Here is a 27,206-nt window from a genome sequence, read left to right on the forward strand (position 1 = left end):
CAGCATTATAAATTAGAAATATAATTAGGAATATAAGTCTTGGGCAGCACAATATGGCTCCTTTCATTTACAAGAATAAACAGAAAATAAGTCTTACCAACATTTAAAGATAAAAATGAAATCTTTTGCATATATTGAACATATTTTGCTTTAAATGTCCTAATGCTCTGATAGCAAAAAAAAAGCCTTGCCTTGCAGTGGCAAAATAATGTGCTAATATTTGTTTTCTGCTGTCTCTTTCTACTGAAATTGCTGAAAATATGAAATCCAATATGTTTCCAAAAGCAAATACACTATATAATTGTGTCCTTGAAGAATGATCCACTCTAAATAGTATCAGTTTGTCTATACAGTGCATTAAATAAAGATTTTCTTTCTGTATAAGGGAATATGGAAATATAGTTGTTTTTTCCCAGTTTGTGTAAAAATAATAGCTATAACTTAGAAATATACAAAAGTAAACAAAAGACTAAAGCCCATTAGGGCAGCAGTCACCAATTGGTTAGAAAACAGTTATTGCTTCTTCTTGTTGGATAGAATATTTGTGTTCATCACAGTTTTACACTCTGCTGCTTTAGCTTGAAATGTATTGGTAGAACCCAGTGACCTTTCAGGCCACATCTATCTGAAATATCCAATAACAGAGGGTTCCACCGACGCTCTTCAAAAAGTCATCCAAGCCAATAGAAGCTGCCATAACAGCATCACCTGACAGGACATTCTACAACAAATGAATATACAGTTTCTCAAGTCTAAAGTGGTGGCCTATGGTTCTTTGTGCTTTTTGAGGAAAAAAAGATCCCTCACTATTTGTCTGTGACTAATGTCCTCTAATAAACTTGTAAGTGTAATCATGTCCCCTTGCATCAGAGATGATTTGAGATCATGTACCATCCCAAGGCTTAGAGTCAGACTCACAATATACAGCATATATAGAATATACAATTCACAATACAAAGCCAGTAACTAATATGTATTCTCATTACATGGAAGCTCAGAAACCAGCTCACTTTACATAATAATGTTGTTATCAATCCTGTAGCTTCTATATTACATGAAGCTTATTCTGTTTGATGATTTGTAACAACCTCTAAGCTTAGATTCTCAACAGACCTCAGTGAGATGTGTCACTGACACTCCTAACAGAATGCTAGATGGTGACTTTCTGTGCACACCTTTGAAGGCCAGGATGATTACTGTTATCAACACTTGGAAACTTTAGGCTGGTGCCTGGGCCACCAGAGTTAGAACACGGTTTCAAACCCTCTCCTAGAGAAATGAGAGCTGTAATGTGTTAGCCATGGTGCACGGAGTGATGTCAAAAGAAATTTGGCTCTGTGTATATATAAAGTATTCTTATCAATGAATGTCTTTAACTTCCATCCCTGTGAGTTTTAGTGGAATTTTGTCTAATCTTGTTTTCCTTTATTCCTGTAGGAAAGGGGGATGTCTTTGGAGACGTATTCTGGAAAGAAACCACACTTGCACATGCCTGTGCTAACGTTCGCGCGCTGACATATTGTGATTTACACATCATTAAGCGGGAAGCCTTACTCAAAGTACTGGACTTCTACACGGCCTTCGCTAACTCTTTCTCAAGGAATCTCACGCTTACTTGTAACTTGAGGAAACGGGTAAGGGTGTTTCAGTTTTTTTGATTTTCAGTTAATGCCACAATTTAATTTACGTGTAATGACTTTTGTTCTGTGCAACACATATTAATATTGATATTTCTCAACAGGCATAAATATAGGCGAATTTAAAAGTTGTCCTGTGAGTGACAGTATTTTGATTTAAAGACAAACCATGAATGCGCATTGGGAACAAAAACAGTTTGAGCTTGGTGAGATGTAAATTGTGCTGCCACCATCTTTGTTTGCTCTTTAATGCAATTACTTATGCCAGTAGAGGGGGCAATTAAACTGATAGAAATATACCATTCCTTGGTACTGTGCAGCTGTTTCATTCCAAATTTGCATTGCCATTCATCTGATCCTGTTTCCATGCACTAGTTACCAAGACAAGTTTTATGGAACTTCATTTATTATTTCCCTTGCTCTCTCAGAACTTCATAAATAGATATTCAAAGTGATTTGTAATTTTTTAGAGGTAAGTTTCTCTTTAAGCACACGTTATTTCAAATAGATTTGTCACTGTTCTAGTTTTGGTGTAAGTACTTTCAAATATTTCTGGCTGGAAATGAGCTGAAATTTAGTGATGCAAGACGCCAATTTGATTAAACTTAAATCCCAAGGCTATACTACAGTTTTAGTTTAAATATAAAAACTTCCGCATTATGCAGTAAATCAATTTCTCACCATATTTTCATTTTTTTAGTGTGATTCAAACTGATTAAAATGCTAAAACCAGCATTTTATCTAGCTGGGGAATAAGATCATTATATGTGCTCCAGGGGATGAGGCAGAGTGAAGTGGGTTTAATTAATACTTCTTTTCTCAACGGATATTGTTTCCTTTGACTTATAAAAAAAAATACATTTGCAATATCTAAAAAGCACAGTTTTGGCCATACAACTTGGAGAGAACAATTCTATGCTTGCAGATGGTACTGTTCCTGGTGGGACAATGGTGGCTGATCCTAGCGATTAAAGGTCCCATTGGAGTCCTGATGCATACAGTGATATAGGTATTACTCGTGTTGTCAAGACAGATAATGGAGAATGGAGAATGAGGCTGGTCCTATACTTTGTTAAAAGAGAAGGAGAGGTTATAACTAAGTAAGCTTTATCATAAAAGTCTATGTAAATACAGACAAACACTCACAAGTACTGCTGCTCTGTGTCCTCTGTGAGAAGAAATACTGCATTCCCTTTCTCCTATTCTGTACACATGAGCTTCTGTCAGACTTTCTTCTCTTAGCAAAAACCTTCAGGGCAGGGGCATGAGCCTGCACAGCTTGCTCCTCTTCCCTCCTCTTGGCAGCAAGAGTCAAGGCAGCCGGAGAAATGCAGGCAAAATCCTTCAGGGCATGACACAAGCCTGTGCAGCTTCCAATTAATTTAAATAAAGGGACCACCATTTGCATAGGCTAAGGGTGACTGTTTTTGTTTGGGGAGGCTAAAGATGGGCCATACATAGACTGACCTAAAGCTAATGTGAGACTTAGTGGATTTGCTGCTGGCGTAAAAAGGAACCCCACAACTACCTCTGGTTGTTCCCACTGACTTCCAGAGATACTGTGTAAAAGTGTGGGTGGGAGAGTTTTCTTCACCCTAAAATGCATAGGATGTAAAAGTATTCATACATGCACTTCTGGGAGGGGTTCTCTATCCATTTGTATTTGTGATCAGTTAGCGTAAATGTGTTTTAGTTAGTTTTATAGTGAGAAAGGCAGTGGGTACTGACATCCCTTACACATTATATGCAGTGGGCTGCTCCCAGCTATGCCGTCTCATGAGGGCTCCACTGTAGCTAACTAGAAATGGACAAAACCATGACAAAAGTATGAGAAAAAAAGAAAGTGCAAAAAAACAACAAATATATAAAAGCACAATTAGCTTTTTCAGAGGGAAAGCGTTAATTTAGGACTAGAGCAAGGGTGCTAGGGATATTATAGATGCCAGGTAACAAAAAAACTATTTAATTTCTAGTGATTCAGCCTTCAGAACATATACAAGACGCATTTCGCAAATATTCACCAAAGTGAGATAGGAAAGATTACCTCATCGCCTTCTATAAATGTACTTAAAAATTAGGAACGCAGATTGGGCCCCCATAATTATTACTTATGGTTGGAGTTCGGAATTACAGAAAATAAGTCACCCATGCCATGTCCACTCTTCATAGATATTAAAAGATATTTAGTGCCTCCTTTTTTAGGAACTGAAATTTGTATGTTTTATGATTCATTTGTTTTTTCCTTATAAACTTTACAGTTCTCTTAGCATTTATACAGGACATTTAGAAATGAAAAACAGAGAGAAGACTGGGCAGAGAGAAGTAATTTCATGGTGTGTTCCCGTTGTGCTAGAAACCAGGGCTTTTTATAGCTCATTGTCGCTCACACTTGGGACAAACAAATCAGTTTCTCTATAAATGGACAAAGAGGTGCTGACATTATTGCAGATTTGGGCCCCCCTTAATTAGTAATTGATTTTGTCTTTGATCATTATTTAGCTTAACAATACATGTTCACAATTGCTGTCTTTTCTATAGATGTTATTTGTTGTATAACATGTGACCAGTATATATACCAAGTCATCCAAAACCATTTTTACATTTTTTTTGTCACTTTTGTGTCAGATCTGACCAAGGTAATTGCAAAATAAAATATGCCTAAATATTCTGTCTCAGAATAATAATGCTTCACCTTGGTAAGTTCATAGACATTGGCGTAATGTAATAAATGGCAATTATAACATGGTAGCATATACTGGTCAACTGTTGGAAAACACACATCTGGTTGATGTGGGCAAACTTTTTATTAAAGTCCCCCTAAAAAATAATTCCAAATACTTGTCTATTGTGTTTGGCAAGCAGATTAAACTTTAATAACACTATATAATGTTTAAAAAATCTTTAAAAATCAGTCTTGGAATTTCACATTCACTGCAAGTATGCAGCTGCCATTTTTTAAAGATAAGCTTTTTATCAACCCAGAATCTTGTTTATGTGCCAGAATGTAGGACCTAGTGCCCATTCCCTTGCTCAAGATACACAATTATAGAGGGTGAAGTGACATCTAGGAACTACAGAATGGAAAGTGATTGCCTGCCTCTATGCTTACATGTTACTGAAACAGCTGGTTTTTCCATGCTAAGTAAATGGGATCTTCCCTTGGGCAAAAAATCAATGATGCACAATCTCTGTAAAATGCGAAGCATGTGTCAGAGGTATAAACAATTGATAACATTCTAATATAAATCTAATATTTATGCAGAGAATTGGTGTTTATGCCCCCATTAAATTCCCGCTATTGATCTCACACCTCCACTTTTTGGCTGCAGAATTGTGGGAGTAATAGTTTTGCAGAAATTAAGGGATAGGCATCTTGCACTAAGGTTGCCCTTTGCATGTGTTGCTCCATAACACAGCTATGGGATTGTGTCTGACTTTGTTTGCCTTCCAGAATAGAAGGTATGCTTGACAGCCTGTAATGATTATTGAGCAGTTTGGTTTTCAGAGCAAGCCCTGGATATTTAGGAAAGGGATGATTACACTTCTTCCAAAACTATTTGTTACAACATCTGTCAAGCTCAGAGCTCAGAAAATCATTTCCAGTAAGTATTATGTGCAATTATCAAAGCAATGAGCATTGAGGTATCCATCCCAACAGCAGGAGGCACATCTCTCTAAACAATCATTTCTCCATTGTCTTTTCTCCTGGATATAAAATATTATGATTTAAGCCTCCTTGCACTGTCTGGATGTAGAATTTATGACTGACAACTTAGGTCTCAAAGAAATACAAGGTACCTAAATATCTGTTCTACAACTGGGAATCTAATAACAGAATATTCATCTTCAAAAGAATGTTGTATAGTGATGGCATGTGGCATATAAGGCAGTGACAATCAGAAAATAATTGGGGCATTTTCAGTGGAGGTACAGTAGAAAGATGTGTTTATAGTTGTCATTAAAAATGAAACTACTGCGAAAATAAACTTCAGGTTTAACCCCTTAGTTGTAAAATTCTGCATACTGTTGAAGATGTAACATTGCCAGTATTGCCTTCCTGCTTTTCTACTTCTGACCTTCTCCTAAAGGTGCCTTGCAACAGAGGGGTTTCTTTTGACTGATATAGAATAGAGCACACCCACAGACCAGTATGGAATTATTATTTCTAGCATTCTCTTTCAACGGGAGTGGTCAGAGGTTGGACTTCTCCAGATTGCTTACCAATATTATCCACTGGCATCCCGTTGTTCCATCATGTGGTGGCACCAATATAACCAGCAGCCTTAGGGAGTACAGATGGTACAACCGCAGGGAGCTCTATATCTGTGAAACCTATATTTTAGTACTGTTGAGCATTTCACAAGGGCCCCATATATTGTACTTGCATGGGGGCCTGAGGAAAAAGTTGATTTTGATGGAAATCCTGCAAATAAATATAAGTCATAGCAACCAGAGGTTTGGTGTCAGTCAAAAGTCTAGAAAGTAGTACTTGTAGGATGGTTTTTAGGGGGTTGCTACCTACCTGTTATTGTACTGCCCCTTCTATGAACATGGTGTTTATCTTTTATTATTTTCCACTGATTTGGAGGAGTATGTATATTCTGACTGAGAATGAGATGTCCTTCTTCCTTAGCACTTGGTTAATTCTGTATTTATTGCATTACATTCTTTTTAGTGTTCTGGGCACTGTTTTACTTTTTCTCTATATGCCTCCCATGTTTTATCATTGATCTTACGGTCTAATTCTTGTAGTTGTTTGTTTTTGAATTGCAAAAAATATGTTCATGTTCAATACTCATGTTCATTGATTTTTTGCCATTTCCCATACCGAGCTGTAACTTTAATATAGTCCAATTCCAAGCAGTAATATTTTTCATTAACAATTCCACAGCGAACAGTTGTTCTTTCCAAGCTCATTATATACTTGGATTCTGACCAATATGGATAGCAGGCAAGTTATGGTTATTAGTAAAGTAAGGGCAGTGCAAATTTATACCTCTTAATTTAACATTATATACTTTAGCATTTATATACATAGATTTAAATATATATTTCTTTTCTAGGTTTTCATGTGATGTGGAATTTTATTAATGAACTGTTGGTAAAATAGTTTAATCTTACCAGTTTACAATATTTTCTTCTGTTGGCTATTCTGCTTGCCTCTATTTGATATGATTTATTTGTATTTTATAAACAATACAATTTGTGATGAGCAAATCTGGCCCATTTCGCTTTGCAGCAACACGGCAAATGACGCAAGCAACAATTTTTATGGGATGTGCATAATTTTTTTGCCATGCATGATATTTTGTTTTTGATGTGCACAACAATTTTTTTTTGACAAAAAAAGTCACACAACGATTTTCTCTGCCCGTTTCGTGAAACAATGGCAACACACAGAAATACGACGCAAATCCATGCCTGGTGAAAAATTTTGCTCATCACTACATACAATAAGTTTGGTTGTGCAACTGGAAATGTGAAGGTGAAGCTCCGCCCCTTTTGCATTCTGAGCACTCCTTCTCCCTCTGACTATATAGACCTAAAAGAAGTGCTTACTGAGCACGGTCACTGCCTTTGCTCCAATTAAAATCAATCAGGCACGCACAGTAGGCACCGCTTTGAGGTCATAATAGTTGGAGATAGGAGTGCTCAGTCAAAGAGCTCCAGTTGCTTGTAACAGACAAACAAAATAAATCTGCATGCAGGGAGAAAGGTATAGTACTCTTGGGGCTGCTTAGATTCATTTTAGGGGATTTTTTATTTTAAAACAGTGTTATGTATGTCAGCTTGATCAAAGAATCCATAAAGTCATTTTGGCAGGCCTTTAACTAGAGCCACACAAGGCTAATAGACAGCAATATAATGTGAATAATAGTGAATATTTGTTTGGTTACTAGCAATTTTGTTCAATGCCTCTGCAATCTATATGTGGTATATATAGGTAAAACCTCAGTATGGGTGTCCATACCCTGCTGGCAGATGATTCTATAAATGCCTTTAAACATGGCTTGGATAACATCTTGATAACTTCTTGGTCAAGCATAATCCTCAAGGCTTAAGATAATACACACACATACTATCTATCCCAAATTGACTATGTAAAGGGGGATGTATACCGATACTTATACCAATACTTTACTTTAAATGGCTATTTCATTTGTTTTGTAACATTCCATGGTGACGTTTATTTCATTAGATAATTTCAATAAGATGTCTGGTTTAATAAATACACTATTGGGTATGAATGTGGCATGTTTCCATCTTAAGCTTACTAAAGTATTTCCATGAACATATAATTTTCTTTTCTAGCCCCTGTACTATTTAATTCTGTACATAAGAGTATCTTAATGCACAAACGCACTATTCACAAAACAAAGGCTAAGCTAGAATGCATTATTCATTAACTTATCAATTATACATCTACACAGAACCCATTAACAACCTACTTAAACACCCAAACTGAATCAGCAGTTTTCCTTCAAATGAAATGGTTTTTGTGCAGCAAGCAGAGACCTAGAGCCACATGTGATGATTTCCATTGCAGTTACCAGGAGGCTGCCCCCAGCATTCTATGGGTCAGATTTAATATTAGTCGCGGTTTGGTTGTCTTGCCACCGAACCCAATTAAGCAGTATACTAGGTTGAGTATATATGTCACACATACTAAAGCTACATACATAATTAATTGCCGAGGTCAAGGAAACTGAGGTCAGTGATTTTTAATCCCTCCATTAAATGTATAAGTAATCTGCATATTAATAAATCTCAAATCCATATGCCTATATTTATGAACGTTAAATTTCATCTGCCACTAACCCCCTTCAAAGAAGCCTCATGCTAGATGGATTACATTTTCCTATATAGTTTTGTATCATAGGCAGACATGGTGATAAATTGCTTTTAGTGCCTTTCAGTCATCAAAGTAGAACAAAAGTCTTGACTGCTCGCAGGTATCCCTTGTACTGCCAGGGGCACAGACAGTATGCTATTTATAGGGAGATTACTTTACTGCATGTATGTCCAGCTTCAGTCTGCATAGTGGACAGTGATTTTTAACTTTAGTTCACTTTAATGAACAGATTAAATATAAACAGACCCAACACACAAGCTTGTGGCACACCACTTTATATCCTAGTCAGTTTGTGATCATGTCCTTTTGTAAATAGATTCCCTTTCATATGGAGAAAAGCTGATCCTAAAAAAATGTAAATATATTTTATTATGGGATTTAAAGTACACTTGTGTAGGCACAGCCACAATGCTATGAAATCTCAGCATGAGTGCCGGGCCTAGGGTTTGGGGCACACAAGGCAAGTGGCCCTCTGCCCTCAGCTGCTCCTCTTCTCACACAACTCCCCTTTCATGCACTCCAAATCACTTACAATCTGAACTTTAGCTGGGATGAAACTAGGGGAAGGGCAGCAGAAGAGGTACTTGTCTTGTACTCTCTTTTACCTACCACTATAGTTTTGGCTCTGTTTATCATGTATATAGAGATTCGTTTGCGAAATGTTATGCCATTCAGCAAGTCCAAGGTAACAAAGCAGCTGAAAACTGTCATTAAATTAAAGGAGAACTAAAGCCTAACTAAAGATGTCGGCTAGAAATGTTGTAAATTATGTTTTGTGCTTCTGTACCAGCCCAAGGCCCCCACAGCCCTTTAGCAGGGAAGATCTGTGCCTCTAAACATGCCCCCAGTAGCCCCCCATCTTCTTTTCTGCTGATTCACTGCTCATGCTCTGTGCTGCTGTCACTTACTGAGCTTAGGGGAACTGACCCACAATATAGTGTATAAATAAGGCTGAACCAGTGAAATTAGCATCAGAATTTATCAATCAGCTTATGTTATTGGAAAACCTTCTCACCAGCTGCCCTGAGCTCACTGAGCATGTGAGTGTCACTGACACTTTCCAAGATGGGGGGCTCCTGTGACAAGTTTGAAGACCTGGATCAGTACTGCTATTAAGATGCTGAAACTAGGCTGGTACAGTAATTTCAGTATATAAAATATGGCATTTTTAGCTACATTCATTTGTAGGGTTTAGTTCTCCTTTAAAATGATCAATATAATTGTAAATTAGGACTATACACTCTATTACTGTCTTGCAGAACTGAATATACTACATATCTAGCTTCCAGAAAAGCACATCATAATCCTTAGGAATTTATTGAGAGCTACTACTCTTTTACTAACATTTTTTCCTCCTTCCTCTAGATTGTCTTCCGAAAAATCAGTGACGTGAAGAAGGAAGAAGAGGAACGACAAAGGCAAAAGAATGAGGTGACCCTTAGCATCCCAGTGGATCACCCTGTACGAAAACTGTTTCAGAAATTTAAACAGCAGAAGGAATTAAGAAACCAGGGATCTACAAACAGCGATCTGGAAAGGAACCAGCTGCAAGTGGAGCACCGCTCTATGCACAATGGGGCAGTCCTTACTGGAACCAGCGTGGTAACCGTATCCCAGATAACACCTATTCAGACATCTTTGTCTTATGTCAGAACCAACGAGTCACTGAAACAGAACAACAGGGATGCTATGGAGTTGAAGCCAAGTAGCAGCAGTGACACTAAAAGCCTCAAAGTGACCAGCCCCGTTCGCCTTAAGAACGGAAATGGGAAAGGTTGGCTGAAACTGAAAAACAACATGCAGGTGCAAGAGGAAAAGAAAGAAGACTGGAATAATGTGACAAAAGCAGAGTCATTGGGTTTGCTTTCAGATGACCCCAAATGCACTGACCCAGAGAGCAATGTTTCTAAAAACCCACTGAGAAAAACTGATTCTTGTGACAGTGGGATAACTAAAAGTGACCTTCGTTTGGATAAAGCAGGGGAAACGCGTAGTCCACTTGAACATAGCCCCCTGCAAGCTGATGCAAAACACCCTTTTTACCCTATCCCAGAGCAAGCCTTACAGACCACCCTCCAAGAGGTCAAACATGAGCTAAAAGATGACATTCAGTCACTCAGCTGCCGAATGACTGCTCTTGAACAGCAGGTTGGAGAAATCCTAAAACTTTTATCAGAAAAAAGCAAAGCACCCCCATCTCCCAAAATCCCCACAAGTCCACTCCAAATTCCATGTCAAGATATATTTAGTGTTTCCAGACCAGTGACACCAGACTCTGAAAAAGAAGAGATTCATGTTTAAGAGGAACTGGGCATTAGCAGACAAAACGTGTGTATGAAGTTAAACATACACGCATAACAAAAAAGTCATGGGTGTGACTTGAAAATCTTAGTCATTTTATTAATTTTGATGTGTAAATATTGCATGTCCAGCTGGATTCTGGCCTGCCAAAAGAAAATCCTTAAAATAGATAGAGCTTGTAAAATATGCAGTTGACTGCATGCATTCTTTACATTGATTTATAGTCTTCATTACACAGCTTATTTGTATAATAAAGGCAATGTTAGATTTAAATATCAGGGTCCAACCTGCCAATATTGCTATACCAGCTGTAGATCTCAGGCTTGTTCTTTCAGCTATTTAATGCATCTGCAGAATGCTGTAGAGTTTAACAAAAAAAAAAAGCTTTAATATTCAGGCATAAATTCACTTTGTAAGAAATATTGAGCATTATATTTTAGATGCAGGGACAGAATAGTTCTTTTTTTTAAATAAAGCAACATTTTTAAAAATCATTTTTCATATACTTCCATGAACTTTTGTCACTGTCCAATAATTAGAACATTTTTGTGTGTTATAGTATTACATTTTTTGCAGCACCATTTATTTTGTTCCCATAGGTTTTTGTTATTCACTATCCAGGGAAAGGTAAAACTGATGTCTGAAGATGGACAAATCTGTCCTAGGCACCCATGTAGCATGAAACTTTCATGAAATGCAGAAGAGTTTCTTAGAGCCAAGAAGTTACACAATAGCAGTAGGTTTTAGAAGCATCAATATAACCACACTTGCTTCATTTCTATTTGATGAAGTGAGCTGGGACCAAAGCTACAACCTGTGTCTGATGCAGTGCTCTCTCCCCTATGGTTTGTCTCCTTGGTGGCCAAATTGGAGCAAATATTGGCTGATTTGGCTCTCTGAGTATGGCTACCTTTACCGAGACCAATACAAAACTTCAAAAATCTAAAGGCTCAATGTCCAGTGGTTCCTTATTGACTAGAAAGAGGCTAGCAGAATCACTGCCTGCTTTAATGTTTTGACTTGAATAATCTGTAACAGAGCTAACTAAATTATATACTACTGATAACGTGCAGACCCCTTAGCCCCAGTTTGTCAGCCTCGCTCTATTCCTTTGCATATCTCTGGGATTAATTGGGGGGGGGGGGGGGGGTGTTAGGCAATTCCAAAATGTACTTAAAAGATCAAAGAATCCATGTTGTGCCACCATTTTCGAAGGACCCCTTGTGTTTTCCTTTGGACCTGGCTTAAACAGATATGCCAGACAGAATGCGCTATAAATTAAGCACTGCCTAACACAAGAGGGGCAAGAAAGGGGAGGCAATTAGACACCCCCCTCCTGCCCTGTACCCATCCCCTGTGCATTATTCAAAACCCCAAGGTATAGAACCGCAGGAAGCCCGTCTCAGGGCCCAGTCCTGGGCAGGTTTAGCTTCAGCATCTGATGCTAATCTCTTTACTGTGTGCTGGATTTTTTTTATCTGGTGCTTAGTGCAGAGCACTGCAGACAGAGGGATGTAAGTGCTTCCCAAAAGAACACTAAGGGACAGACAAAATATAAAATCTATAAATATGTCACTGTTGACTATACAAATGATGCTCCAAAAACATACTGCTATTTTCAGAATGATAAGACAGTAGACATGTAAGTTATGCAAATGTTTGCATAACCCTAACCCTGGCATTTAGCTATACAATAACCATAACTAAATATTAAATATGCCCAATCCCTGTCACAGAAGCTAGAGACCCTTATTAACAAAATTAAGTCTGTATCAAAACTTAAGTCATGTTAGAGCTCAGGATATTTTCCAGGTTCATATGTATTTTAATATTGAAATAATTGGTAATTAACCTGTCCCTGTAATACTGAAAACCAAAATATGTAAAAGCTGTTCTACTGTGTGCAGTTGCTGCCTTATTGACCCAAAGTCTAAATTTGACAAGTCTTATGATGACCAGTGGCCTGGGTATAAATCTGCCACCACTTCCTTATACCTCTGATAATATCAAATCATTACCACTACAGGCCATTTAAGTACTAGATTACAGTGAAAATTATGAATGTCAACACACATATTAAAGAACCATGCATCTTAGGTGCATTTTCACATTTATGGTTGAACTTGATGGACGTATGTCTTTTTTCAACCCAACTTACTATGTTACTATGTTACTATGTATTACAGTATATGATAAGAAAAGGAAAGACATTGGTCCAAGATAAACCCCCAGGCAGTACGCTGAATTAACAGAATTGTTGACCATGCCATCAGTAGTAATTGTAAAAGAAAGCAAGGGGCCAGGTTTGGGTGGGAACACCACAAGCTCTGTTTTAGCTAGGTTCCTAATGTGTTATTTGGTATTGACCATATCTGTGTTTGGCAGAATATATCAGAAATGGGTTGGCCAATGAGTTGTATGATGTGCCTTTACGTAGTTTAGATTTAAAGTTGATAATTTTCACATTAAACATGCATGCTAATATTGGAACATTATAGCTAATCTGTGAAGGAAATACCAACGCACAAATTCTAACACAGGGTAACTGTCAGTCCCTCTCGGTATGTAATGGGGCCTGAAAATGGGTGGCTGTTTCTGAATGATCATTTAAAACTTTTCATTTGTAGTTTTAAGATTTAAATGACTGTAAATGCAGAAATTAATTTAGAGTGAAAATCCGTTGATTTGCGTCTGTTTGGAGCAAAGATTATAAATGAGTGGTTGCGGTTTGCATATGTATGAATGCACAGATACAGGGCCACAAATCCATTAAACTAGCTATCAAGGTGGCTTGATATTATTATCCAAAAAAAGGGTATTAACATAACTGAGTGGAACCTATAGTAAGAGAATGAATGCACTAACTAGGCAGACATTAATTTACATTCTTATGAGTAGAGAGTTTGAGTGAATAGAAAACAGCATGATATCAGGTGAATGGCAAGAAACTGCACTGGAAATGCATGCACTTTAGGAAGAGTAGTGTACCTGTGTGATATTGCTTTGCACACAATAAACAGTTATTTGCAGGTTGGCAATCCCACAAGTGCCAGAGCATTTGTATTATTATGCTTTCATATATCCCTTCAGCGGCAAGAGAATAGTTGTTTCATCCTTTTTTATTTATTTTGTTCTGTGATAACAATTTGTACTCTTTTACCATGTTTGTGTATCAACATTTTTATTGAAAATATCAAGCAGAAAACTGTGATTTGTGTTTTCAGTAATCAGAGAGAACTGTGATTTTTCAAACTGTACAATAACAGATAACCAAGATCATGTTTTATAAGAACACATACGGTATCTGGATTTGGCTGAATGACAGTACAAACTTACCAGTCATGCTGATCCAGCCTTTGGGACCTTCAGTGAATAGAATTTCACCATAAAAAGATTTTCAAGTTAACCCTCCAATCACCTTTTACATCTTTACTTTTGTCTTGCTGCTTCGTTAGCTAATTTGCAGCTTTCTGAAAGAACAAAACATACAGAAATTAATGTATTGAGTATGACTGGCATTATTACATTCATATATTACACACCCGCACCTGGCATACTATTGACTCATTATTATGAGATGCAAATTTGAAAACAAATGTACTGCTCATTCCTTGTTTTTGTATGTATCCTACAAATGCATGCAATAACAGTACGGTGGGTTTGATTATTAAGGGTAAAGCAGTTTGTATATTTCAGCCTTTAATGGCCACAGTCATGCTCTACATTGAAACTGCAGCTAGTAGGCTTGCATACCTAAAACATTTAGGGGCTGATTTACTAAGACACAAATTCGAATCCGAATTGGAAAAATTCCGATTGGAAAACGAACATTTTGCGACTTTTTCATATTTTTTGCAACTTTTTCGTTACCAATACGATTTGCGCGAAAAAACGCGAGTTTTTCGTAGCCATTACGATGCGCTCGTATCTTGTTGCGACTTTTTCGTATTGAGCGCTCGTAAGCGGCGGGCAAAACTTTCAGACTTAGCATGATTTTGGAAGCCTCCCATAGGACTCAATGGCACTCTGCAGCTCCAACCTGGCCCAAGAAAAGTCACCATACTGAAGCTTGAATGAATCTTTCGTACTCGGCGCGAAGGCTACGAAAAACTCGCGACTTTTCGTGCAAGTAGTAACGCTACGAAAAAATCGCCAAATTTTGCGCAACATTCGGAATGGCAACGAAAAAGTGGCAACAATTTTCCGAAAAATCGCCAAATACCGATCATTACGAAAAAACACAATCGGACGCATTCGGCCCGTTCGTGGGTTAGTAAATGTGCCCCTTAGCGTTTTTCCCTGCACAGTTTCTTCCTCTGTTAGTTATACCGGAGAACATGCTTCATACAGATGGCAGAATAGCCTTTACCTTTTACACACACCTTATAGTTATGGTCTTTTAACTCACCAAACTATATGTCCCTTGTCCTTGAAAATAACTTGATTTTTAAGGCTTACTTTTTAATTAGTTCATATAGCTTGGGGCTCTCAGCAGCGTAAAGTCATGACAATGTCTCAAAAAAACAAATTTAAACAGGAAAAAAAAATGTATTTCAGATGCACGGTAGGGAAAATAATCTTGATATCCCTGCAATGCATCTTTAAACATGCCCTTTTGTATTGTGGATTGTTATCCATGCAATAATTACTACAAAAAGTCTAAATTGTAAATAATGACTTTTCTCCAGCAGATGAAACGCATTTACTTTGTAGCACTAGGAAACGGTTTTCCTTATAATTGGGAAACATTTTAACAAACTATGCAAATATTTAATGACCTGTTAAGTTGCTTATCTCACAGTTCCTCTGTGTTGGTCCTTGTTGGACCCACCAACCCTGATGTGTTTCTCAGAATAAATAATCCTTGCATGAGCACAACTGGATCAATTAAATGAGTTAGCTATGTCAGGATCTACTTTGCTTACAATAAAGTCAACCAATGAAAATGTAACATTGTGTTAACCCCAGTAGGAACAAAGATCTACACATTTTAATGGTCATTTTGATGTCCTGCTTAATGGGTCTGTGCCTAAATGGCTAAGATTTCTTAGGTTGGTGGATTTTTTCCCCCACAGTATTGTAGGCAAATAGGTTTAGGATTTATAAGAATGTAACATTTTATCATCATGTACCTACTATGTTTTCAAGCAAATTTGTAATAAATCATAACAACCCTGGACAATACCACAGATTGGGACTTCAGTGGCTGATTTTCCTTTAGACGTCTATTGACTAGTTATGATGAGTTTTTCTCATCAGATTGACCCTCTATGTAGTATAGTGTACATTATTATCTCTACTGTTATGTTTTTAGCTTGCTTTAACTTTTCCTTGCATGGTATTCTATTTGTAACACAGGTATTATTAGCAATAATCTGTTGTAATAACGCCCAGAAACCAGTTAACAGCAGGGGCGCAGAGTTGGCAATAATTGTGCTCCTGCTCTTAATTCTGGGTCTTTACTTGGCTAGAACCATACTTTGCTTTTTAGTGTCTCACTGGCCATTTCAGTGACACAAAGATTGTTCTGCAAGTTCTGAAACTCAACAAATGTAAGGTTTGAAAGCTTCTTTATTATTAAACTGGGATGGTGGCTGATAACATATGATTGTGCCCTATGCTTGTGACTGAAATAGTTTTGTATCATTAACCATAAGTTAGTCAGAAATGAACATTTAGACAATAAAAACTATTTATGGGGTTCTCTGATTTCCTGTAAGGCATTTGATTGTGGCCCAATACACTGCCATAGGGACCCCATGACTCTAAACTGTAAGTCATTTTGTCTCTCTCAATGTAAGCACTAAAATGACTTTGTAACACGAGGACAGACATGAATTCCCAGTATTATTTGTGTGGGGGTTTTTGTAACATTTCTCTTTTAGTTCAGTAACTCTCCAATTTGGATTTCAGCAGCTGTTTGCTAGGGTTCAAACTACCTTAGCAACCAGGGAGTGCTTTGAATGAGATACGGCTATATAAATAGAAGATGATCAGAAATGAAAAATAAAAGTAACAATAACAAAATTGTAGCCTCATTTGAAAGATAAAGAACCTGCAAGCAGGTGGCAAATAATCAACCTATGAAAAATAATGAAGACCAACTGAAAAGTTATTTAGAATTGGCCAGTATGGGTAGAATATCCCCCTTTCCCCAAAATATGAGATTAGGCATTATAATTACATTTTCAATATTTGATTCAAAACCTAAGCCAACAACAAGGGAATCTGTTTATCATGTCTGTTCATCTGAAGGTTTAATTTCAGAGAAATTCAGAATTGCAAAAAGTCGAAAATAAAAATCAAGGCAAAATATATGTTTTTTAATGAGACGATTTCCTGGCTCTTTACTGATGCTCAATAAAATAACCTTTCGTTTATAAGAATGGTTTAAAGGTTATCATTGACCTATTAACATGGTCAGTGGTATATACAGTGTAATGAATCTGAGGTTAAGGTAAAGGAAGTTTCAGAATTTCATAGGTGAAAATGCACATACTCATGGCAAAAAATGCACTATTTTTGACTTCTCAGACATAAGGAGACATGGGCCAAAGAATAACTGAGCCATGGGTTGTTATAACCATGTCTTCCAGTTGGTTACAAAGAATTTCACTGAATATGTATTGGGTAATGGAATTCTGCATTTCATAATGCTTAAATACAATCACTTTCACTGATAAACTTGGCCAGTTTGTACACAGGCTGTGCTCTGTAGGCTATTTCCATCCACAGACTTCTAATGTATTCACAATTCGATTTACTTTGGAAAAGCATTTCGGTAATAACTAATTACAACAAAGACTTTCATACAGTCGATAAATACTGAAGTGATATCGCTAGCCAGTTCTGCTTATTCAGCGTAATGGTTTCCTTACAGACATTCGGTTCTTTGTTCATATTTGATATTTTTAAGAATTGTAGCTCAAGTTGTTAAAATATGGATACACTGTAATATATTGTATTTAGTATTGTACAGCTTTAATAGTAAAGTACTTTGGGTACATAAAGATAAAATTTATGCTATACAAATATGTATAACAAATATTTATGATATGCAGCAGATTTTTTTTTCTTAAAACAGAGAAATGAAGCTATTATTTATGGAAATATTTTTACTTTGTAATGGCAGAATATGAGGTACGCCACCCTACATCTGGAAATGACAAATTCAATTGCTATAAGTTGTAATACTGAAACCATTGTTAATGCTAGTTTTGTTGAAAATGGATATATAAGAAAATAAAGGTAAATGTACATTTCTGACAATAAGGATTATGGGTATTAGCACAATTACTGTAATTTATCAGGGAGTGTGTTTTGTTTTGCCACACATCCTTGTGTGGATATTTTTTCATGAAAAGAAAAATAAAAATGAAAACAAAACTGCATTTTATTCAAAATGAGAGTTTGCAGTATTTATTTTATTAATGTTTAATTTATTTCAGAACATTATATGTATAGAAATACGTATATACGTAGGTGGAATATAACACTTGTGTTTGGGGAGGCTAATTATAGTCATCTTCTACATGGATTCCTTCATAGTATCCCAGAGTGAATTCCACATATAAATACCCTAAAACACAGGGCAGTTAGGGTTGGCACCTGCTTTGACCAGACAGCCCAGTTTTCAGAAGGTCTGTCTGAATTAAAACTGCCTGCCCAGTTTCCCAAATTAGGAAAACTGAACAGGACTCGCTAAGATTGACGTGACAATTGACGATTGCCACATCATAGCCCTGCCCCGTGACTTCACTGACCCACCCTTTCTCAGCGCCCGTGACATACTCTGCCTGTCCTACCCTGCCTGTGTGTGCCATACTCTGCCTGTCCTACCCTGCCTGTGTGTGCCATACTCTGCCTGCCCTACCCTGCCTGTGTGTGCCATACTCTGCCTGCCCTACCCTGCCTGTGTGTGCCATACTCTGCCTGCCCTACCCTTCCTGTGTGTGCCATACCCTGCCTGGCCTATGCTGGCTGTATGTGCCATACTCTGCCTACAGTACCTATGTCTGAGGTGTGAACAGGGGAACAATGTGGGTGATTACAGTCTGAGCCTGAGGTGTGAACACTGCAGGGGGTGAACAATGCAGGTATTAAAAGGTGTGAAAAACACAGGGAATTACATTTTTAAACAATACAGAGGGATTACAGCCTGAATCTGAGGTGAGAACCATGCAGGGGGCCAGTTAATCTCAGTACTGATACCATTTAATGCTTACACAAAGGTAAGCCTTCAAAGCAGCCAGGCAGGTGGGGGGCCACACAGAGGGGGGTCGCGGGCCGCCAGTTGGACAGCACTGCCCCAGAACATACAGCTAGATAATGCAGTGCCAGTTCTATGTATACAGAGCCTGGAATGTGTGGCAGTGGCAGTTTCATATATAGTAACATAACAGGATAAATGCAGGGCCAACTTTATGTATTACACCACCACATTCTCTTTGTTGTAGAAAATTGATTACTGTCAGTTAGGGGGCTTAGCCACCCCAACCCTTATTAACATCTGCTCATGCACACTATTATAGAATGCAATAATTCTTATTCCTCATGTTCTCACTTTGTCGACACAGAAGGGGTTGTGAAACATAATTGCATATAAAAGTAAATGCAGATTTATTCAATTAATTACAACATTTTATTTTAGTCTCAGAACCCTATTAGATATTTGTTCAATCTCGTGTCTTTTCTACAAGCCCTCAATTACATGTATCCCATAACACATTAATATCAGCACTGAACAATTTTGATACATGTCCCCAAAACATATACTCAGTAGATGGAATGATTTTTCCTATTTTAGTCTAGACTGTGCAAATCTGTGCTAGAATTTGCCAAGGTATTTGTTTCATCAAAGTTAAAAGAAAGAAAGAAAGAAAAAAATATACATGGTCGCCCCTGGGGGCCCCGCACCCCACAACCACCCACCCGATGCCCTTCCCTGAGTGCGTATGTTCAACTTACAGTGTGTCAGAGGAGACCGGCAGCCCAGGTTTTTTCCCAGTGCCCCACCAGCCCAATATGACCCTGTTTGCACTGGGAAAGGAAGCAAAAGCAACACAGAGGTCATTATTATGCACCCGTTGCCTCCACATCCAGCAGAGGGAGGGGCAATGTATGTGCTTTTTCAGAGCTAAACCCTTTAACCACCATGTAATTTTACTCAGCCAAGGAAAGAGAGTCATAGTGTGAATTTTTATTTCATCATTTTCCATGTACCTTTTGATAAAAAGAAAACCTCCAACATTTACAGAAATGGCAGTGTAGAATGAAGTGAGTATGTGCTATACTGGCAATGGATTATAATGAGAATGATCTGAAGTGATTTCCTGTGTTTTTTTTTATATCCAAAATGATGTCACCTTCAATTCGTTTCCTCAGCTACCTTGTGGAAATTAGTTTCCAATACAAAGACCATTAAATAGTATCAGTGTGAACTCATTGCTAGTGCTATCAACTTTCTTCTATACTGTGTACTCCCTGAGAGTGAGCTGATGTCCGATATATAGAATATATCTTAGAATATATCTTTATTGTCATTGTCACAATAGTAAACAACGAGATTTAAAAATGATAATATACCCATCAAACTGCTACACCTCCCACTACCCACAAGCGGCCATCATGTTCTAAACTGCCAGTCTCCTTAAACCACTATTTGTGTTGTTGAGTGAATGTGATTGGACATTCTTTTCTCCCCCATCATAAATTAAATCCTAAGCCTAATGTTCTGGCTCATATTTCCTTTTTCACTGCTTCTTCTTTTATCACATTTGACCTACAATTATCAGATGCAAGCTTTCCAATTTGGAAACAACCCAACCATGCTGTTTGTTAGTGCTGCATTGCAAATTGCTGACTCAGTTAGAGCCAATTAGAGCAGGTGAAATCCGTAAGCAACTCGCAGCACGAGGGCATTTTTTGTAGCCAGAAAATTTGTGAGAGATTTCTCAAACATCCATTACATTACAGTTTTGTGGATTTTTTTTTTTAATATAATAGCCACAGTTCTGCTTTAATGATACCATGTGTACTAATTAGCTGTACACTACAGAAATTACACCCACTTACTAAATTATGGTTTCACAGTAAATGGAAGGGTACAGAAATGATAACATTCGAGTTTTTATGTCAATCCACCCTTACCGGCAACTATAGCAGTACTACAGGTTCATACAGAACATTTGCCTCCGCCGTAGAAAACAACACAGGGATGATTTATCAACATTCAAATTTGAGTTTTGGAAAATTTTTGTGGGAAAAAAATCAAACATTCCATATTTAATAAGCACAAAAAAATCCAAAAAACTTGATCATAAAACTTCAGCATCTAAAAGCTGGGAGCTATCCAAGGCAAAAAGTATGCATATTTGCAATTTGGTTTTCACATTTGAGAGTTTGTAGACCTAAGTCTAAATGATGGATAGAATACAAATTCAATGGGTTTGAGTTTTTTTATAGTCAAATTTTTTTAATAAATAAGCAAACGATCGAGATTGGTAAAATTTCAAGCTTTCAGGGGGCTGATTTATCAAAAATCAAGTTGGCATTTTTTCTCAATTAGAAAAAATTGCAGCAAAAATAGGTCGACACAAAAAAAAGTATTTTCTGAAACCTTTAAAAGTCAGGTTTTCTTAAAGAAAAAACAGAAAAAAGTAAAAATGGTCAAGGACGCATTCTGCAACAACTTTATTCATTTATTTATTTCCTCATTGTATTGAAACATTCAAGTTTTTCAGTCTCATTGAAAATTCTCAATTGTATGCAAGTATTTTTCCATGAAAAACATACCTGAGAATATGTATGAAGGGGAAAAATAAAAAAGGTCATTTTGTGCAAACTTGAATTTTAATAAATAAGGCCATAAGGGGCAAATTAAAGTTTTTTTGTGGTAAAAATCACAAATTAAAGTTTCTGTAATGCAAACATTTCAGATTTATTAAGCATAAAAATTCAACGAAATTCCACTTCTAAAAGCTGGTGAGTTCAAGCAGAAGTCACTCGAAGTCGTGTTTTTAAGTTTTAAGCTATTTTTTCAGATAAAGTCAAACTTGGCAGACCCCTTGAAAATGAAGGTTAGAATGTGGTTCTTACAATTGTATCTATAAAAATGCTATTGGATAATAATTAAATACTTATTAATAATAATAATTAAATGAATTAATAATAATTAAATGATTTCACCTGCAGGGTGTCCTTTTGTTATGTACAGTATAATATTAGACCAAACTTTAAAATGGACTTAACCCCCTGCATTATAATAAAGGGAGGGGCCCCATCACATGTATAGGTTATTCTCTATAGAAAACACGTATGGCTATCACAATTAACAGCATAACTTGTGTCAATAATAAAGATGTCTAATAACAAACTGATAGTGATTAGTGATGAGCGAATCTGTTCCGTTTCGCTTCGCCGAAAAATTCGCGAATCTTTGAAAAGATCCGCGAAACGGCGAAAAATTCGCGAAACGGCGAAAATGTCGTGCGACAAAAAAAATTGTCGCCCGCGGCTATTATTTTGTCGCGCGGCTATTGTTTCGTCTCCCGCGGCTATTATTTCGTCGCGTGCGGCTCTTGTTTCGTCGCCCGCGGCTCTTGTTTCGTCGCCCGCGGCTATTGTTTTGTCGCGCGGCTATTGTTTTGTCGCCCGCAGCTATTGTTTCGTCGCCCGCAGCTATTGTTTCGTCGCCCGCGGCTCTTGTTTCGTCGCCCGCGGCTCTTGTTTCGTCGCCCGCGGCTCTTGTTTCGTCGCCCGCGACTATTCTTTTTTGACGCCGGCGACAATTTTTGGACGTGCGGCGAATTTTTCCGCGGCGAAATTTTTCATCCGTTTCGCAAAACAATCCGCCAATGGCGAAACGTGGAAATTCGCCGCGAATCCATGCCTGGCGAAACTTTTCGCCCATCACTAATAGTGATATATATTCAATACTGTACTGGAATTCCCCACACTTTCATAAGAACATGTTATGCCATGAATATTGTGAAATTCTCAATTGTAGATCCATCCATTCGAACTGCTCCCTAAAAGTTGTTCAAAAGTATCACGAAGATAATCACGTTTGGAAAATTCTCAACTGTCAAAAATCGAACATAATTATGAAATCTCCATATATGATTAAAGAGAATCACGGCAATATTCCCAATAGCACCATGTATTATAAAGGGTGATATGCAAGATTCATTGTTATTCATTCATAGCAGTTAGGCAGGTTATATATAGGCATTATGGTTGAACGTGATGGACGTCTGTCTATTTTCAACGTAACTTACTATGTATATTACTATGTATCTGTAGTTACACCCTGGACCTTAAGCTCAGCTTTTCAAGCAGTCCATGGGACAGAGAAGCAGAATTCAATGCACGTACATAATCATAGCATAGTCAGGTCAAAGAGTTTGCTACGCAACTTGTATAATAGTTATCATTTCTGCTGCGAGGATCCCGTGGGACCGGATGGTAGCATTAATTTTTTTCAAAAAGATCCTGGCAGCAGGAAAGATAAGTGTTATACAACTCAAGGAGCGAACTCATCATACAACAACTTTTAGGGCGAGGATGGAACGGATAAATCTGCAAATGAGAATTTCATAATATTCATGGCATAATAAGTCCTTATGAAAGTGTGGGGAATTCCAGCATAGTATTGAATATATATCACTATCCGTTTGTTATTAGACATCTTGACACAAGTTATGCTATAGAGTGTGATAGCCATACGTGTTTACTAAGCAATTTTGAGAAAAAAGTTGTTTGTTTTGTTTTTTTAAGATTTACAAACAGGATTTTGCCAGGACTTGATTTTTCTGATATTGTTTCTTGAAAAATTTGAGTTTTTTTTAAAATAACTCCCATAATTCAAGCATTATAGTGACATTTTATAAATACAACAATGATCAAGCTTAATTCAAATTTATACCATGTCGAGTTTATAAGACGTTCAGAAAAAAGTTTTGGTAAATGTGAACCATAATGTTCTACAGCCATTTACCAACATAACCACGTGTTAATAGAGGTCAATGGTCAAATATGTCAGGGAAAACATTGTAATTCCTTCTGTCGGTTCCATTAGCTATGTTTTTCTAGCTTGCTCCAGCTGTAGGACATGCCTACACTCCACTTCAGATGCATTTATCCATAACAGTATCATTTGCACCAATATCAATGCGGTTTTGTTTGTTTTTTAATAACCAACCAGTATATCTCAGTAGACTTGACCCCTCGGATTCAAAATCCTGTAGACTCCCCATTTTCTAATGTAATCTCCAATTACAATGTATAACTTAATTTTGAAGTTTCAGAATATTAATTGCCTACCTTCGTCTTCACTTATTGTTATTCTCTTTGTGATTTGTTCATTTCCTTCTGAATTAAAATTAATTACTGCATATTGAACAAAAAAGTCACAGCCCTTAGTTCTGCAGATTCAACCTTACATTTAATATGTGAATCAGCCACAAAGCACCTAATGATATACACAAAGATACCTAAAAATACATTCTTGTACTTACTGAGCTGTATCATTTTGTTACCAATTAATGCCAAATAAATGTCAAAATCTAGTAACATGTTCTATCTTTCGTCTTTGCAAATCTCTCCTGAATCTCAGGTTTGACGTAGATTATTTGTACGTAGCATTCTGTATGTTGGCGGGTATCTATAGTTAACAGACTATTTCAGTTTGGAACTTAAAGATATTGGTGAAAGCCTGATTGAGATGAATCAATGTGCTTAGCTGGCTTTATTGTTGCAACGTCTGTCAGATCTATACAGCAAATGGTCTTGGGTTGCAATGAATTAGTAATGGTATTTTCTTTCACTTTGATTTTCCTGTAGGATGTGTTTATCTGAGAGTAATTTACTAGTCAAATGAGACTATACTCCATTTCTTTTCAGCTCAGGCAAAAAATATTAAAATTGGTTGGATAAAGTCATTGAGACTCGCTGTGGATTGCCCTTATAGTCTTGCCCTGTGGCCCAGTCAGCACTCCGTAGTGACACTTTAGTGGATTCGCTGGAGAGAGTCAGGACTCATAACTGTGCTGCAGTTATATTTACTAGATGTGCCAAATTTGTCAGGTTTCTAACCAGCATGCAGTTTCTAAGTGTAAGCTACATTAACACGCAAATAGGACCTGTAATTAGTGATGGGCGAAAAGTTTCGCCAGGCATGGATTCGTGGCGAATTTCCGCGTTTCGCCATTGCCGGATTGTTTCGCGAAACGGATGAAAAATTTTGCCATGGAAAAATTCGCCGCACGTCCAAAAATTGCGTGACAAAACAATAGCCGCGCAATAAAACAATAGCCGCGCAACAAAATAAGAGCCGCGGGCAATGAAACAATAGCCGCGCGACAAAACAATAGCTGCGGGCGACGAAACAATAGCCGCACGACAAAATAATAGCCGCGGGTGATAAAATAATAGCCGCGGGCGACGAAACAATAGCTGCGCGACAAAATAATAGCCACGCGACAAAATAATAGCCGCGGGTGACGAAACAATAGCCGCGGGTGACAATTTTTTTTTTGTCGCACAACATTTTCGCCGTTTCGCGGATCTTTTGAAAGATTCGCGAATTTTTCGGCGAAGCAAAACGGAACGATTCGCTCATCACTACCTGTAATTAAAGCAAAACCCAAAATGTCCACTCCAAGTCCTGAACCACCAGAGTAGTGGTGAGCAGATGTTTTCACAAGGTATGGATCCACTCAGAAATTCTGCATTTCACCAACAATATTTTTACGAAACTGCTTCAAAAATATACAGCAAAAATGCTTGTCATGAACAAGTTGCAAAAATGCCTAGAAGATCCCAGTGTTTTCTGCACAGAAAAGATTGCAGTGAAAAAAAGATGCCACAAAAAGACACCAATGTATTTTGTATGGAAAAAGTTGACAATGGTTTTGTGAATTTTTCAGCAAAGCAAAATGGGAAAGATTTTCTCATCACTACTCTGGACCTGCTGTGGAAGAGGATTGAAGCATACAGTAAAGCACGCAATACATCACCGCCCATTAGAGCTACAATTGTCCTTGTACAAAAATTCCCATGTTACCAATATCTTCTACTTTTAACTATACTGTATCTATAAATAAAGAACACTCTTACAACTTATTGCTTTGGGTAAGACTAGGGTAGTTCCAGTTTATATGTAAATAAACAGGGTTTATCAGAAATACACTATGTACACTTAAGGAAAGGAGATCCAGCTTACAGAAAGATCTATTATCCAAAAAACCCCAGGTCCCAAACCTGTAATGCATTGGATGTGTTATGCTTACATTTGCAGCACAACCAGGCCCGGATTTGCATATTGGCACCCCTAGGCCCCCGTCTCTGTGCATCGCCCCCAGCCCCTCCCCCTCTTGTGCGCAGAAGCGTGAATTTCCCTTATCTGGTATGAAGCACTGGGAATCGGTGTGCCTGTCGCCTGAATTCCTCCAGAGCTCCAGACCCAATTTACAGGCAGCTGGGCAGCATGCCACTCCTGAAGTCCTACCACCTGGGCCTTTGTGGTAGGGGCCTGAGCACAACAGTGGTTTACACCATGGTAACTGGGCTTACTTTTGGCATCATTTTGACAGGGAGTGGGTGCAATAAATAACTGGTTTATCAGACCAGAAGAGAGTGGTGCTGTGATTACACCCCCTCCCAGCTTCATGAATAAAAGTCATACAAAGATACATATCTTATTCTATCATTAACCTTGCTTTTGCAGCAGATATTGAAAGGTAGGCTGCATGTAAGGTACAGAGGCTTGCAGTTACACTAGTTCCTCTAAGCCAGTGATTCCCAACCAGTGACTTGGGAGCATCATGTTGTTCCCCGACCACTTGGATGTTGCTTCCCGTGACCTCAAAGCAGGTGCTTATATTTGAATTTCTGACTTAGAGGCATAAAGACCAAGAAGCAGATTTACTAATCCACAAATCCGAATCCCGAAAGGAAAAAAATCTTATTGGAAACAAAAATTTTGCGACTTTTTCGTCGCCGTTGTGATTTTTCGTATTTGTCGTGACTTTTTAGTCACCGTCGCAATTTTTTCGTATTGAGCGATAGTAAACGGCGGAAAAACCAATCTGATTTTTCGCGATGGCGGCGGAAAAGTCGCGGAAAATATACTAAAAAGTCGCAACGGCAACGAAAAAATCGCGGGCCATACGAAAAAGTCGCAACGGCGATGAAAAAGTTGCAAAAATACCGATCATTACGTAAAAACGCATTCAGACGCCTTCGGACCGTTCGAGGATTAGTAAATCTCCCCCCAAGTGTACTGCCAAACAGAGCCTCCCATAGGCTGCCAGTCCATATTGGCCTACCAAATGACCAATTACAGCCCTTACTGGAGACTCACTTGGAACTATTTTTATGCTTGTGTTGCTCCTCACTGCTCTAAGCAAATGCAG

The 27,206-nt window shown here is 37.8% G+C and overlaps 1 protein-coding gene and 1 long non-coding RNA gene across 8 annotated transcripts in view; one reads left to right on the forward strand and one right to left on the reverse strand.

Annotated features, from left to right (window-relative positions):
* kcnh5 (potassium voltage-gated channel subfamily H member 5) overlaps window positions 1-11,174 on the forward strand; it is a 197,523-nt gene extending 186,349 nt beyond the window's left edge. For 5 of the 6 annotated variants that reach the window (XM_031890227.1, XM_031890226.1, XM_031890224.1 and 2 more), the window contains 2 exons: window positions 1,438-1,634; window positions 9,856-10,933. In XM_031890227.1, the coding sequence (XP_031746087.1) occupies window positions 1,438-1,634; window positions 9,856-10,791 (1,133 nt within the window). In that variant the 3' untranslated portion in view covers window positions 10,792-10,933. Of the gene's footprint in view, window positions 1-1,437; window positions 1,635-9,855 lie in introns of all 6 variants that reach the window. The other variant, NM_001127437.1, reaches the window with a different exon arrangement.
* The window catches only part of LOC105948236, a 123,190-nt gene that overhangs the window by 930 nt on the left and 95,054 nt on the right, over window positions 1-27,206 (reverse strand). The window contains exons 3-4 of one of the 2 annotated variants that reach the window (XR_001171653.3): window positions 14,128-14,261; window positions 10,870-11,149 (exon numbers count right to left, since the gene is read on the reverse strand). This is a non-coding gene — a long non-coding RNA (uncharacterized LOC105948236). Of the gene's footprint in view, window positions 1-10,869; window positions 11,150-14,127; window positions 14,262-27,206 lie in introns of those variants that run through there. The other variant, XR_001925197.2, reaches the window with a different exon arrangement.

This window comes from Xenopus tropicalis, chromosome 8 (genome assembly GCF_000004195.4).
Source record: "Xenopus tropicalis strain Nigerian chromosome 8, UCB_Xtro_10.0, whole genome shotgun sequence".
Classification (NCBI taxonomy): domain Eukaryota; kingdom Metazoa; phylum Chordata; class Amphibia; order Anura; family Pipidae; genus Xenopus; species Xenopus tropicalis.